The sequence below is a fragment of the Centruroides sculpturatus genome, unplaced genomic scaffold, assembly GCF_000671375.1.
Source record: "Centruroides sculpturatus isolate CEXI.00-Female unplaced genomic scaffold, Cexi_2.0 scaffold377, whole genome shotgun sequence".
In the NCBI taxonomy this organism is placed as follows: domain Eukaryota; kingdom Metazoa; phylum Arthropoda; class Arachnida; order Scorpiones; family Buthidae; genus Centruroides; species Centruroides sculpturatus.
Genome location: NW_019384711.1, coordinates 187,546 through 203,505, shown reverse-complemented (window position 1 = coordinate 203,505; position 15,960 = coordinate 187,546). Strand labels below are relative to the sequence as shown.

At 30.2% G+C, this 15,960-nt stretch overlaps 1 protein-coding gene across 1 annotated transcript in view; it reads left to right on the top strand.

The window, feature by feature from the left end:
- The window catches only part of LOC111627826 (palmitoyltransferase ZDHHC3-like), a 53,451-nt gene that overhangs the window by 19,322 nt on the left and 18,169 nt on the right, over positions 1-15,960 (top strand). The window contains exons 3-4 of the mRNA XM_023371476.1: positions 1,613-1,834; positions 7,794-7,875. Of these exons, the coding sequence (XP_023227244.1) occupies positions 1,613-1,834; positions 7,794-7,875 (304 nt within the window). The remainder of the gene's footprint in view (positions 1-1,612; positions 1,835-7,793; positions 7,876-15,960) is intronic.

Below are 15,960 nucleotides of genomic sequence, written 5' to 3'. Positions count from 1 at the left end.
TTGGGAATGCAAGTAAGAAAGGTTCGGCTTCTGCTCTGAACTTGGGATATTTAATAGCAATATTGTTATTGCTCCAAAATTCACTGAGGTTTTTATTTTTAAACAACGCTTTAGCTTTGAGATTTACACATATTTCACTCAATTCATCTTCTAAGCCAGGTTCACTACCTTCATTATCTATTTTTACATCAAATGGATTAGCAAACTATTCAGAAACATGCATATTCTCCAATTCTTCGAAACGTGCTTTAAAGTCTTCTCTTAATTTATCAAGATGTTTAACCGGTCGGAAACCTTTTCATTTTCTTTTAGTACTCGCAAGTTTGAAAAATATTTAAAATCGGATCGTGCCAGTGAAGATTTAAATAGCTCCATTTTTACTTGAAAGGCCATTTTTTCTTGCAAACACTTCTGTACTATATTAATGATTTTCGATATATTACAATATTTTCTCTGTAAAGGACAAAATATCTACATTTAGATATAAAATACAGTAGAGCGTCGATTTTCCGAATCAATTGGGGACTGTGGTTGTCCGGATAACTGATATTTCGGATAACTGATTTACGTACGAAAAAATAGTTTAACGTATCCGATGTCGAAATTTTTATCCGTTGCGTGTCGCTTCGCGTTGAATTTTCGTCGATGTTAAGCCTAACAAAGACTATTGTATCGTTAAAAATTATTTTTTTATTTTGTACAAACAAAATAAATATATTGAAAAATATAAAAATAATAAAAAATTATACTTCAGATGTTAATTTAGTATCAAAAACGTAAAATATTTGAGTAGCCCAAGACACAGCCAAAGATTGAAGCGCCACAGTACTGGCGAAAATTTAAATTTGCCGACTGGAATTCTTTCGGATGATTGACTTTCGGAAAATCGACACTCTACTGTACTAGAGGGACAACCCAACTAGAGTGAATGTATGTCTGTGTATAATGAACTACTAGCATTTATAACATGTTTGCAACACTAGTACAGTTGCCAGATGCGTGAAAACAGAGTAACACAAGCTTAACGCGGCATAGGCTAAGGCAAAACTCAAGTTATAACTAGGGTAGTCAGTAATGTTGTTGATCATATCTGTATTTTGAATTTTTATTGGAATATTTTATTTTTTTCCTAGACAATTTAATTGATCCTCTTTGGTATTAATCGACCCCCTTTCGACCCTTGTGTATTAATCGATCCCTGGAGAACTGTTATCAACCACTTTGGGGACCCCTACTGTAGATAATGTCTTCTTTCCATTATTTACAATGATATACTTTGTTACTCTTCTTAAACTGTATGTGTAATTAATGTGCAGTCCCTAATTTTTAATTCATTTTCATAATAATCTATAACAATATGTTCATAAAACATAAATTAGATAATTATTCTTTAATTATTAATGATGGTATGTTTTTATTGATTTCAGACAAAATTTCAGTTTAAGGTATACTATTAGTTATAATTTTTTTTATTGTAAATGAAATTTTAATATTAAAATTATAATGTGAAATTTTATATTTTTGTGATTACTTAGGTTAAGATTCATTTAGAGTAAAATACTAAATTTATATAAATTGGATGAATATTTTACAATTACCTTATTTTTTTTAGGGAGCTGTTCCAAGAGGAACAGCTACAAAAGAAATGATTCAACAGTTAGGATTGAGAGAAGGTCAAGTTGTATATAAATGTCCAAAATGTTGTAGTATCAAACCAGAAAGAGCTCATCATTGTAGTGTTTGTCAACGTTGTGTTAGAAAAATGGATCACCATTGTCCTTGGGTGAACAATTGTGTTGGAGAAAATAATCAAAAATATTTTGTTTTATTTACAGTAAGAATATATTTCAAATTTGATTTATATGAAAAAATTTGGTACTTTAAAGTAAATTGAATTTTCAGTAACTTAAAATAATAAAAGTTAAATGATAATATAACAAGAATTTAAAATTACATTATGAATTTTATCATCAGAAATTGCATTTTAGTGCATTACATACTTCATTACTTACTAGTTGTACATTTAATTTGTTATTAGCATTTAAGAAAGTAATTCATTTGCTGTCATTGAAATTTTTGTTTAATGTCACATAATAATAATTTTTAAAAATTAAATAGATTATACATTTCTTCATAATTTTAATATCTTTAATGTGTATTTTTGCTAATCATATTACATTAAGATTAGTGAAATCTGCATTATCCTACCTTGTTGACTTGACTAACTTACTAAAAATATTTAATCCAGACAGAAAGACACTAATGGTTGAGCCAACTGAAAATTTTTTACTTTTGCAGAAATGTTTTTGGCTTTCTTGAAGCCATCATCAGCTATTGAAGTAAAACAGTACAAATATTTATGTAAAAAAGTTACATAAATGTTTTTACTGTTTTGCTACATGTGCATGAAATATATATAGTTATGAAAAATAGTGTCAGTATGTTATGAAGTGGAATATACTTGTATATAAAAATTCACTCTTTCTTGGTTGTTTCAAATAGATAGATAAATAGATATATCTTAAATTTTTATTTTTCAGATTAATTTGTTATAAAAGAATTTGTACTTCAGATATGCTTTTTACATTAAACTCTGGCAAATTCTCAAGATAAATAAATCTATCTATTATTTTGAAATTTAAAACTGATAGTGACAAAAAAATTAGATACAATTTTTTTCCCTCTGAAAACTATTGTGCTGGGATTAGTATACTACAAATACATGATATTGGAATTAGTTGGGACCATTTATTTTTTGAAGTGAGAATGGTTGAATCTCTCTCTAACAGCTGGTCAATCTGTTGTTAGAATAATATGAAATTATTGGAATTTAAAGTCTGCTAAATTAGGGACTGTATTCTGGACACATCTCTTGTCTCCTATCTTAGTGATAAATGACATCAATACAAGGGATGAAAGTCATCTTTCAGAGAAAGGGTGATTCTGATAACATTTTATGATTGGAAACAGAGTTCTAAAAAAGTTTATTATACATGTTGGGTCATCCAAGTGTACAATATATGAGAATTTTAATCAAACTTGTTTCTTTTTAGAAAACATAGAATACAAAAACAAACTTGGTGGTAATTCAATTGATGGATATAAAGAACGGAAATCCATGACCAAGATGTACGCGGACTTTTCAGTGTTTTTCAGGCATACTATTAATATTCATCTCCAATCTGGCGGAGTTAATAGTATTCCACAAAAACAAACACTATGTGATGGTTCATAAACAAATATTTATTTTAAATAAACAAATATNTGAATTAAATTTAAATAAATAAATATTTAAAACTAAATAAATAAACAAATATTTATTATATTTGTTCTTTTGCTTCTGAATTGTTGAAAATGTTTCAAGTAACATTATTATTTCAATAAATTTAAATCTTACATTTGAATTAGAACAGTATTCATATTTATTGAAAGCAAAGTTGGCAAGAAAAACTTTAAAAAATGCTTTGAGAGACAATTAGATCAAAATTATCAATTAATTAATTAATTCTGTTAAAAATTAAAAATCAAATCAGTAGCATTAACTAACATAAAAAAAGAAATGAATCAAACAGATAGGGAAAATACTATGATAGGAAAGAAACTCAAAGGGTAGACAAAACTGCAATGCACAAAAACCACAAAAACAAAATGTTTTGAAGATAAAAAGCTCATGTCTAAAAGCCCATGTGTACAAAACATCATGGATCCTTATTATTGTTAATATTATAATAATTTCATAACTATGCAATCAGTTATTTACTTACTTCATATGATTGGAAAACTCTGGCATGTTGTACAATCAAGAATGTTTGAGTTTTTGACACAAATGGGTTACTGTTTTAAACAATGACCCTCTGACCAATTTTGAAATTCAATTTCATAGCTTCTTTCTATTCCCTCAAAAATATTTTTTGAGGTTAAAATACTAAAGCTAAATGATTGCCAAATTAGATTGAGCTATGTTATTGTTACTATTAACAATTAAATGCTGAGTAATTTGACCTAGAAGTAGGCATTTTTACTTACCTCTAGATCAACCTTTTTTATACCAGATGCATAATATGACACTCTTGACTTTTGGGAAATTTCCTTAAATACTTCCTTTTTATAAATTATTTTGAAATTGCTTGATGATATACATTTATTTTTATGCAATTTTCATATTCATTAATTTGTTTAAAATCTGTTCTTTACCTCTGCAAGAACATTCATTTAAATTTCATATCAGTTAATTTTGTAATATTTCTGACAAAGGTTGTGACAAATCAAAAGTACTTGAAATATAATTGAAATTTATTTACTTATACTTGTACATTGTTTTTGTTTTTTTGTACTTATGAAAGCCTATCTTGATGTTTTAAGTATGTTATCCACTGTTAACTTTAAAATAACCCGTTAATCCGATAAATCATTTGGCTTCAATTAAAAATCAGGTAGTGGATGTTTATCTGTTATTTTAAAATCTATTTCATTCATACATTTCAGTTACTTTTAATCAAAATGGTGATATTTGACATTGTTGCTTACATTTATGTTTGTTGTAGACATCATTAAAATTAAAAGAAATATGATTAAAAAAAATGAAAAATAAAATGTGCAAGTACAGTCATGTGCCTAATACAATGGGTGATTGGTTAACGTACGTAATCCATTCCAAGACTTTGTTTGCTATCTGAATTGTTCATTAACTAATTATTGATTTATTTGATTAATTTATTCTGGAGACACCAAACAATAAAAAATATATACTTTCTTACTACATTTATTTATATGTAATAATAAAAATACCTATACACAGTCTTGCATTTTTATTAGTCATGTTTTTTACATTTGTGGGAATTAAAGAATCTGTCCAATGTTGATTGCTTTTCTATCTTCTTCAGGATTTTTCAGAAATAATTAATAGCATTGTAATTGTAGAGATCTCCAAGCCTATTAACCTCAACCTGGTTTGGATGTCATTCTAAGACCATTATTTTGGCATCCTCTCACTTCTTCAAAAGATGTTCAGATATCGGCATTAATCTTCTTTTTCAGAAGAAAACATATCTCGCCAAGTTTCTTGGTGTTCTTCATTCAAGAGTTCTTGGCGTTCTTTTTCATCAGATCAGTTTCAGGTTTCATTATGAGCTCTTCAATGTTTTTTATTTCTCAGATGTGATTTTTATTGCTCATATGTGATTTTTGTTACTCCTTTAGCTGCTTCAGTCTTCTTGATTATACAGTAACATTCTTAAATAAGATTGAACTGTGGCCTACTGTAGACCTGTTCAAGCCATACTGCCCAGCAACATCAGACATCTTCTGCCCACTCCTTGCTATTATACTCTCACTTTTTGAAAATAAAAACCGACGCAAAACTTGAGTGCCTGCCCGACAATCTCGCAAATACTTTAAAAGAATTGTCTGCCAGAAAAATAAAAGGCTGGAATTACAAGGGAGCGTTTAAAACTTTGGAGGAATATACCACATTGAGCGTCAATGTCGATGTCTCCCTCACTCCAGAAAGTTTTGAATCGTTGCCTGAAGACAAGGGAAGACCAATCAGTATTCATTATTTTACGTCTCTTCTTCTTGTGTTTGTTGTCTGAACATAAAAATCTTTCACGAAAGTGTTCGTTATCTGATTTGTTCATTACTGATCATTCACTGTATCTGTTTGTGCAACATCAGATTGCATGTACATTTGTGGTCTCATAATGTCATAATATTCAATAGAAAATTTTGATCACTGAAATCTTTGGGGATGTTAGTCTAATCTGGTGAGAAAATGTGGTTGGTATAGGGGAAAGACTTGTTACAGATCTAGCAATACTGATGTTATATCTCTTGTACAAGATGATTGTGCTGCCATGTATAACATTTATCTCATAACCTGTGATTCCAGGTCCTAAAATTTAAAGCTTCCAGAAAATCTTGCAAGAAGTTTTCAGATTTCTCCAGATTTAAAATAACAAATGTAACATAAATAAATAAAAATTTTGACACACATTTCTGGTAATTTTCCATATATGTGTAATTTTTAAGTTTATTTTAGCATCAATTCTTACAGTGGTACCATGTACTTCGAATGATTAACTTTGAATGCTTCATTAAGAATTTGAATACCAAATTTGACAAAAATTCACTTCAGAGTTCAAATAATGCTTCAAAGTTTGAACTGCATGTGCAATGAAAAATGCACTCAAAATGTAAAATAAGCTTTTGAACAAAGAATACAATCTTAAATTGGCAATAATGCATTAAATTTCACAACTGTTATGATTTAATCACACATCTATGTTACATAATGGCAGTTGTTAACAATATTCAAAAACTTTCTATTCAACCCAATATCACCTTTGCCTATTAATCGTGGCATCTGAGAAGTGTGTGGAAGCAACAAAGTCTAACAATTAAGAGAAAGGTTATATGTAATATTAAAAATTTAGATGAAAAGAATTTATCACGAAGCACAAAAGCTGTACATGTGTGGCAGATCTGGCAGCTATGTTTAAGATGCTGATGTCAACTGTGTGCAACCAGTAATTGCAATTTTCATTTTGTTATACTATATTTACATATTTTATTTATTGCTTTAATGTTTAAATTTATTATTGGGGCATTTAACTATGTTATTTTTACCTTAAATTATGTGAGTTTGCTGTTTTAAGTTTATTGAAATGGGTATTGTTTAGGGTCTGGGAATAGATTAATTCACTTTTTGTTATTTTTAATGGAAAAAATTGCTTTGGAGTTGAAATGGCATCCTGGAATGAATTAAATTTGAAGTACAAGGCACCACTGTATTATTACTTATTTTATTAATGTTATTTGATAAATAAAATATAAATAAAGCATTGCAATAAAAAATTTGGGTGTTTGATAGCCATTTATATTTTCAACACATATGTAGTTTAGGATGTTGTCTCAATATACAAACATCTTGAAACCCAATATATTAGTAATATGCCAAACAACAGGCGCATTAGGCACCATCTCTTATTAATAAGATGTCTAATGCTTGCCTCTAGTGACAAATTATTTAGAAATTAATATTAAAAATAATCATGGAGAAGTAGCCCAGTTTAATCCTAAAGTCATTTGGTTGTCTCAAATGTTTCATTTTTTCTATTTGCTCCATTTCACTTACTGTATAATCATAGCTACAATTAACTGCTGATAAAATGAAATGGAGGGAAAATCAGAATATTTGGGATGACACCTTTTAATTAATTAAACTGTAAACTGACATTTTCATCCATATGTAACTGATATCTTTACTGTTCTATTCTGTGGAATTAAACATAAAGTTAAAATAAATACTGCTGGGTCATACCAGACATGCATAGTTCTCTACATGTTCTTAAAGATGCTCTGTTCATTTTAAAAATGCTTAATTTAACTTTACTATTATCTTTGTTTATTTGGTGAAATTAAACCAGAAGATATGTTATATATGGATGAAAATGTTAGTTTACAGTCAAATTTCTACATTTTGCTGTATTTTAGTGTTGATGAATGTTACTTTTGAATCATATTTTCAATGGCCACTGTGGAGGTAAAGGACGTGGTGATGTGGGTTATGCAAATGCTTTATTTCCATTCTAACAATTATTTACAAGGTATTAACCAATGTGGATTATACGCTATTATGATTATTGAATGAAATTATGGTACTTAAAATTAAAAAAATCTTATCTATAATTGTAATAGTTAAAAATTGATATTTATTAGTAGGAATAGTAAATAATTAACAAAATATAAAAATACAATTAATTGAGTATAGTAACAAATGATTTTATTTATTTCAGTTTTATATTGCTGTGATATCATCTCATGCCTTTTTCTTAGCAATTAGCCATTTTGTGATATGCATTAATAGTGATTGGAAACGTAAGTTTTTGTTTCTTTAAAAAAATGAAACATTTTTCATTATAAATTTTGTAATCCTTTAAATCCAACATGTAATAATCAAAATTTTAAAATTGATAATTGATCATTGACATTGAAATTAATTTTAATTATAATATCAATGATATATTATTACAATATTTACATATTTATTAAATAATATAATTGAAATATTACACAAAATTATATCTTAAATTCTGTTGATAGGGTTAAACACAGTGCAGTCCTAACTTTAGGGTTACCAGCACAAAATAGTAAAGTCCAAAATAATTTTTGATTTGAAGCATTTCCCAGCTTGTGGCAAGCAATCTTAGATTCATCTAAAGCAGGGGTGTCCAACCCGCGGCCCGCGGGCCACATGCGGCCCAAGGCAAGTTCCAATGCGACCCAATAAACGTGTAAACAAAACCGACAAAATGTTTTAATTTTTTTATTATTTATCTATTTCAACGGCATAAACTCAAAAAAGAAGTTTCACAAAGCGGTAAACCTTTATTCGTATTTTATTCTTGAGTGGAAAGGAAATATTTTCAAATACTTGGAAATGTGTGAATGAGGAAGGATTACTAAATTCTCAAAGGAGTTGTGACTCAAAGGATTATAGACCCAAATTTGGGAAAAGGAGGGAAAGATGAGAAAAAACAAAAGATGTAGTAGTGAGAAAGGTTAAATAGATCTTCTGTTGACCCTTAATTTTCCAACCTTTCTCACTTTTTTATCTTTTGTCCTTTCTCTCCTTTCCCTGCACTTGGGTCTATAATCCTTTGATTCACAACTCCAGTATTATTTACTATTTTTTCCAACGTTGCAAGATTTGGCTACATTGCGCCAAATGTGGCTACTTTTTTTTTTTTGATGTAAAAAATATCATTTGGCGCTTTGGCTACTTTTTGGGCTACCTATTATTTATATTAGTTGAATAAAAATGCACTTTAAAATGGTGTTTCGTTGCTTTTTATTAATTAGAGACCCAAATATAACAAATGTTTGTGTCTTTCAAATAAATTTCCGTTTGTGTCTTTTATAATAAATGAATTTATCTATTTCTAAGTAAAAATTGAAAGTGTCTGTAGAAGTAATTTTTAAAATATCCTTTTTCTTGATAAAGTTTTAATACTTATTATTATAATCTAGACATGTTAATCCTTAAATATACTTGTATATTGGACCACAAGTATATATGTACTGTACTTGTGGCCAGTGGCGTAGCGTGGGTGTCAGCCCCCCGGGGAAAAGGAAAATTTCGCCGTCCCCTTATTTAGGTATCTCAATTTAAAAGACTAAAATTCAGTTTCCTCACAGAATAAGTAATGAAAAATTCCGTGCTAGGGTTTGCTAGGGGTTGCCACTTTTTTAAAATCGCCGACCCGGACGGCGGGTGAGGTTTGTTCGAACAGAAGTTCCTGACGCATGCGTATGTCATTTTGCAATGCGAAGAATAATTTGCAGTGCATGCTGGTTCTAAATCAGTTACAGTTAGCGACTAGAGAGACTTGGATAGGAGTAATGCGAGTGACCTAGCTCTATTAGATATTGAAGGTGTATATATATACGAATAAATCGTACAAGCAAAAAAAAAACAAAAATAAAAAAAAGGTCAACAAGTTGCGCACGATATCCCCAGACGGCAAGTCAATTCCCGGACTATCCGGATGGATGGTAACACTATTCCATGCTCATTTCAATCGGTCCGAGTCGTAGGTGCACGAAAATATGAAATAAAATGGTTCAAATTCTTACAAGATATTATTATTATTTATTGTCAAATTTTGCCGCCCCCTAAAAAGTACCGCTCGGGGCGGGCCGCCTCTACACTACGCTACTGCTTGTGGCCCAAAACTCCTTGACTTCTTCCAATGCGGCCCAGAGAAACAAAAAGGTTGGACACCCCTGATCTAAAGCATACGAGACAATCTGCTGATTGTCTGCAAGGAATAAGACAAGATGTGGTTTGTCTAGAAGTTTTCAGGTAATATGCAAAATATACAGACTTGTACTGTCAGCAGTTATCACATTCTAATATATTTTCCCCCAACCATTGAACAACAGATATTTCACTGTTGATTTCTGAATCAATCTTTCTGCTTGTTGCTTGACTACGGTTAACTTTTTCTTTGCTTTTTCATTATTAATTACATTTGAATATTACATAATTGGAACTAAGAAAGAGTTGTTGATATATACTCTGTCTGAAACATCTACTTCTAGTACCTGAAACAATGAATAAAATAGACTTAGCTTTGTGCAGAGGCAATAAATTGTAGCCAGTGAGGTTTTAACCAACATGCAGTTGTTTTTAAATAAAACAAAATAGATTTATTTTTAATGATTTAGTACATATTAACAATTGTGCAGTAGTTTGAATTTGTAACAATTTGATTAGTGTTTCTGCCTTTTAATGTTAATATAAGTAATTGGAACTAACCGAAAATTTTATGTACATTACTTTACGTTGAAGTGAATACAGTCAACACCCCAAGGGAAAGTGGAAATATGTCAAGTTATCCAATATGACGACTAAAACAAAGTTGAAAAAAACCACAAAACTACAATTAGAAAGATACAGTAGTGCTTTATATAGTACATGCAATGTATCTCTGACCAGCCATCACTGGCACTAAGTTGGTTTCTACTCAAGTACTTCAGTGATTTCCATTGCTTTTTGTTTCAGTATTGGCCCTGAAACAGGAAGATTCAAAGAAGAAATTTACTTTAGCCAACATAAGCCTACCAGAGTATCTTCAACATCTTTGTATGGCAACTTTCTCTGGTGTTTTCGAGACAGTTGCAACAAAGACCCAAGAAAAAGTTTCTTAATTTCCTCTTTTTTCTTCAGAATTCCCACCAATGTTGTTCTTCGAAGGCTTTCTTGTTTTGCAAATTCAGCTTGTGAAGTTTTATTATATTCAAATTCAGATACAAATTCATATTTTTCCTTCAGTGTAAGTGTTGTTAGGTTTCAGATACTCATTTCTAACAGAAGTGTGAAACAATTGCTGCAAATAATGCTTGAATGAAAGGTGAGAAAATGCAAAATTGGATTCTGCTGTGATGTTAAGCTGTGTGGTGTGAATTCATTATTTCAGGAGGGGAGTTGACTTATCAGATGTCTAAATGAGTGTGAGACAGAAAAAGCATGTCAATTTATTCAGTGGTGTTGAGTAAACCACAGTTTTTTAACATTAATGCCTATGTAAGTCGGCTGGGACCATAGAAAACTGACTACTTAACTGACAGTGTCTAGTTATATTTATGATGACTTACGCAAACTCAACTGTATTTTTCTTTTGATCACTGTATTAATTTGAGCTGTGAGCTGGGCAAAACCTAAAATTAGAAATTATTTGAGGTTTCTCTACTTTGTGCTGGGTTATCCTGGATTTGTGTAGCTATTTCTAGATTGCTATTACAACTTTTAACTATCATATATAGAGTTGTGTTAAAATGTATATTGACTCTTAAATTTAAAGGTATCTGCATATTACATTATTTAAGAAAGTCATGTATGTTAGATGGAATAAAATTTATAAATGTTATTTGCTGTGTTTTTTTGGAATTTTCACAGTAATGAAGTTTATACAGTGGTGCCTCGTATAACGTACTTAATCCGTTCCAAGTGCACGTCCGTTAAGTGAAAAGTCTGTTATACAAAATGCATTTTCCTATAGAAATACATGTTAAAACATATAATTCATTCCGCAGCATAAAATAACCATACTGTACCATAAAAAAAATGAAAATGGAGCAGTCACCAATTATGCCGGGTAGTCAGATGATGTGGGGAGGAGGTGGAGGAACACTTTCTTTACACATCCATACAGATACAGACTTTTTACACGTTGCAGCAGGTCTCTTTTTATTGTTTTTTAATCAAAATCAGATTCAGGAGATGCTACTGGAGCTTGCAGGGTCATCTCCTCTTGTTTCATCCATTGTTTTATGGCAGTGTTCTTGTTGAAAAATGTGTCCAAGGTGGTCTGTTTCTCTCTCTTCTTCAACGCCTGTCGGAAATGACAGGCAAGGGTGTCATTGTAGAGATCATTGATCCTGTTGGCTTCAGCTATGTTTGGATAGTGAGTGTTGGTAAACTTCTGAATCTCTCCCCATTTGACAAGGAAGTCCTTGTCAACTTTTACTCCTTCTGATGATGTCTTGCTTTGTGTCAATTGAAATTACCTTTGTTTTTTTAGAAGCCATGATTTGCACAACACTTGAATAAATGTAAATACCCTGCATTGAGGTGATGTATGTAATAAACAAGGGAGCAAGCCGAATCCCAACGGGAGCTTGGTACTTCAGATATAATAATAATATATTCTAATAATACTATATTATAAAAATAGCAGATTGTCATTGGCAATGGCAAAAGAGTGGAAACATTTGCACTTGTTCGCAGAAAGACCGTTGTTCACCTCACGTAACTGCCGAACGGAAAGTCCGTTGTTCGCAGCCAGTCCGTTGCTTGAGTCACGTAACAGCCGAACAGAAAGTCCGTTGTTCGCAGCGTCCATTATACGAGGCACCATTGTACTTGTAATACTTAATGTTCACTGAAGTTAAAAATTTAATTTATAATTTGATAATTCCAAAAACGATTACTATTTCGTATTGTCTCAATATATAACCAGTCAAAAACTTCAATTTTCTACAGATTATCCCATCCATAGATGCTGTAATTACTAACCAATCAACAACTTTATTTTACTCAAATGCATTTTGGAAATTACAATTTTTCCCTCCTCAGTGGGTTTTCTTCCATACAAGCTAAATAAGGCACAAACATTTTTTTGATTAACTAGTAAATATACAATCATATCCACTAAAATCATTAACTAATAACCTTTAAAATTTTTACTATTCCAATCATTTTAACTACTATCATATTAAACTCATTTTCACCTATTTAAAAAAAAAAAAAAAAAACATATTTTTAAGATTTTAAAAACTAAACAATTATTGTAATACCTGTATCTTTTTGTTAATAATACTTTGTTATCTGCAGTCCTTGCTATTATTATTACATTCATTCATTCATCATCACATCATTTGTCAACACTCCAACAACCAGATATCTTCCCTTCTGCCTCTATCAGCCAAAAACCAATTCCATGATTTATATTAATTTACTCCATTACTTTCATTCATTAGTAATAATGGTTTTTTTTAATTTCTAACTATCTGTGTTTAAACAACTTTCTTTTCATTATATATCTCTTTAAATGTACTATCTTTAATGTATTAAGATTAATCTGACATCCATTCTTCACATAATATTTAGCTATACACAAATTCTTGTGATCATACTTTATATCACTCTAACATGTCCTTTAATTTTTTCTTGTAACTCTCCCTGTCTTTCTGATATAAGTGTATGGCTCTTTACATTCACAATCAAATCTGTATACCACACTTGTCTTTTTAAATCTGTTATTAATTTTATATTGTACGGGGTTGGTGCTCTTGATTTATGTACTACTTATTCTACTTTATTTTCCTGATCATTGAAAAGACGATGCAATATTTGGGAACTGGATGTTCTTTGAGAAAGCAATGATTCATCTTCTCTAAGAATTCGTGTGGAGTCAGAAATACCCACTGTCAGACAATGAGTAAAAGTATAACATTTTTAAAGGCCTTTTTCAAGGGAAGTGGTTTCTGGTTAAGAGTGAAAAATCATAGAATTAAAACAACATAAAATTCTAAAAAATTAAATTAAACAATAAATAACAAATACTAAAGTAAAAGGTAACATCTTTTGATAATTCTACCAGACTAGTCTGCTGCTCAAAAACAAAATAGTTTGGCATGAATCAGCTGATTTTATGGCAGAGAATACACATGCAAGTAATGCATTTTTGTTCTTTTTCCAGTGGAGAGTATAACCATTTAAATTCAAATATAAATAAATAAAAGTTTACAAATTAGTTTACAGATTCCTTTTACATCCAGGCCCTATGCAGTTGTAATTGTCTACTTTGCCTAGAACCAGCTCCAGCTGTTGTTTAGGAAAAAGTCTAACAAACCTTGAATAAATTTATAACGGTATAGAAAAATCACCAGATTGAAAAAAGTTGCCAAATTGCCAATTTGTTTGCAAATCTCGCAATAATGTTGCTCACACATTGACCTTTATTTACAATTGCCTTGGTTCTGCAAAGCACTCACACATTAACCATCCAGTAATCAAAACTAGATGTGCACAGCATGCTAGCTGCTGTTAATTTTTAAATTATACTACTGCTAATCTTTGAAATTCTTCTTGCTGACATGAACCTAACAGAATATTTAAATTCTGAATTTATATATCAAAAATCAGTAGGAAATGAGCTGAAAGCAATTTAAATTAAAACAATATCAGTTAATAAAAGATTACTATTGTAAATTTTTTTATTTAGAATTTGTTATACTATAAGAGCTTTAATCCTGTACAGACGAATGATAGTGAAAGATTGTCTTCTCCATTTATTTGGTCTTTGTAATTGAAGATTTTGCATCTGGAAATAAAAAGATTACACACTTAAACATAAAGCAACAATTAATTTTAGGGTTAACCCTGTACACAATACTTTTTTCATTTTTTTTACTCTTACTGTTCTGTAGGCACTAAGGCCTTTATATCAAACCCATTGTAGGCCTCATAAAACCCATAATAGGATAGCTAGATGGTGAGGAACAGGACCTGACATATCTGGGACAGACCACCCCAAAAGATTCTTTGGGTTTTTTCACCACTCAGATTTGATCTGGGATCCCCAGAGCAATAAGGTGATGCTTCAGTCACCTTGGCCATACCGCCTGCTTTTTATACAATATAGTGATGGTGAAGGAAGAAAAAATGTGACAAGAATAAATTTCATTTTACCAAGAACCTTACTACCTTTGAATTCCCAACTTCTTTGCAATGTAGAGAATGTAATGTAAGAAAGGAATCCTTATATCATATTTTCTACATTGATTGTGGATTCTTCAATAGTTTTTTATTTCATTTTTTATACAGATGGTAACTCAAAATTATTGATAATTTTGAGTTATTACTATTAAATTAAAACAAAATTACTATAAATTTATAAATAAATTTTTTATTCTTACATTGAATTATAAGAGTAACCAGATAGTCAAAAAATGTGCTCCTGAAATAATAGCATGCTGGCTTGTGCTATCACCACTGCATTATTTGCTGCTGGAAATTATAATTTGGCATACAGGAGTGCTGAAAGTGTATCCAGTCACCCTTAAAGCAAGTGCCCCTTCCCAAAAGTGACAACAACAGTAAGTCTTGTCACTTTGCACATGACTATTAGAGGCAGATCATATGCAGAGAGGATACACTGTCTATTGCAGGTTAGTTTTACAGTAGTTATGTCTATTGATGTGTTTAAATATCTGCCATGGAAAAATGGTGTAAAGGTGCATTTTGAAAAACATTATAATATTGGTTTGTAGAATGAACTGATACCAATATATTTAGAGCATTTCAATACACTGATATATCTGTATCTGATGGTATTGGTTACATCTCTACTAATAGCCTGTCTTTTTGCATCCTCTGTTAGCTACTGTATGTCAGTCATTTCATTAGGAGGTTAAAATCATGGAGGTTGAAGGTTTATAAATACTAATTATTTATTTTTACTTTTATGGAATATGAGTCAAGCTGGTTCACATGCTTATTTGTTCAGAAATTGCTAATATCAATTATTTTTGTCCATGGAATGGAAGTACCTTTCTTGTTATTATAAACATTAAAAGTATTCTTTCAAGAAAATTTGATATTCCTAGTGATTTTCTTTAGTTGTTGTTGTTGTTAATCTTTTCTAAATTTTTTTTTGTTTTAAAAATTTGTTTTTTTTTAATTAGGATTTAACAAGAAAGAATACAAACATTGAAAAAACTGGAAGACATTGAAAACTAATGGCATAGACCTTCCTTTTTAAGCTACTCAGTCATTTTAATAAATAAATGTTCATTTTTAAAATGTAATCTGAAGAATTTATTATAAAGAATATAAATGAAAATAAAGCTTATAAAAAGTTCTGAAACTCTGTTACAATTTGAGTTAAGAATTAA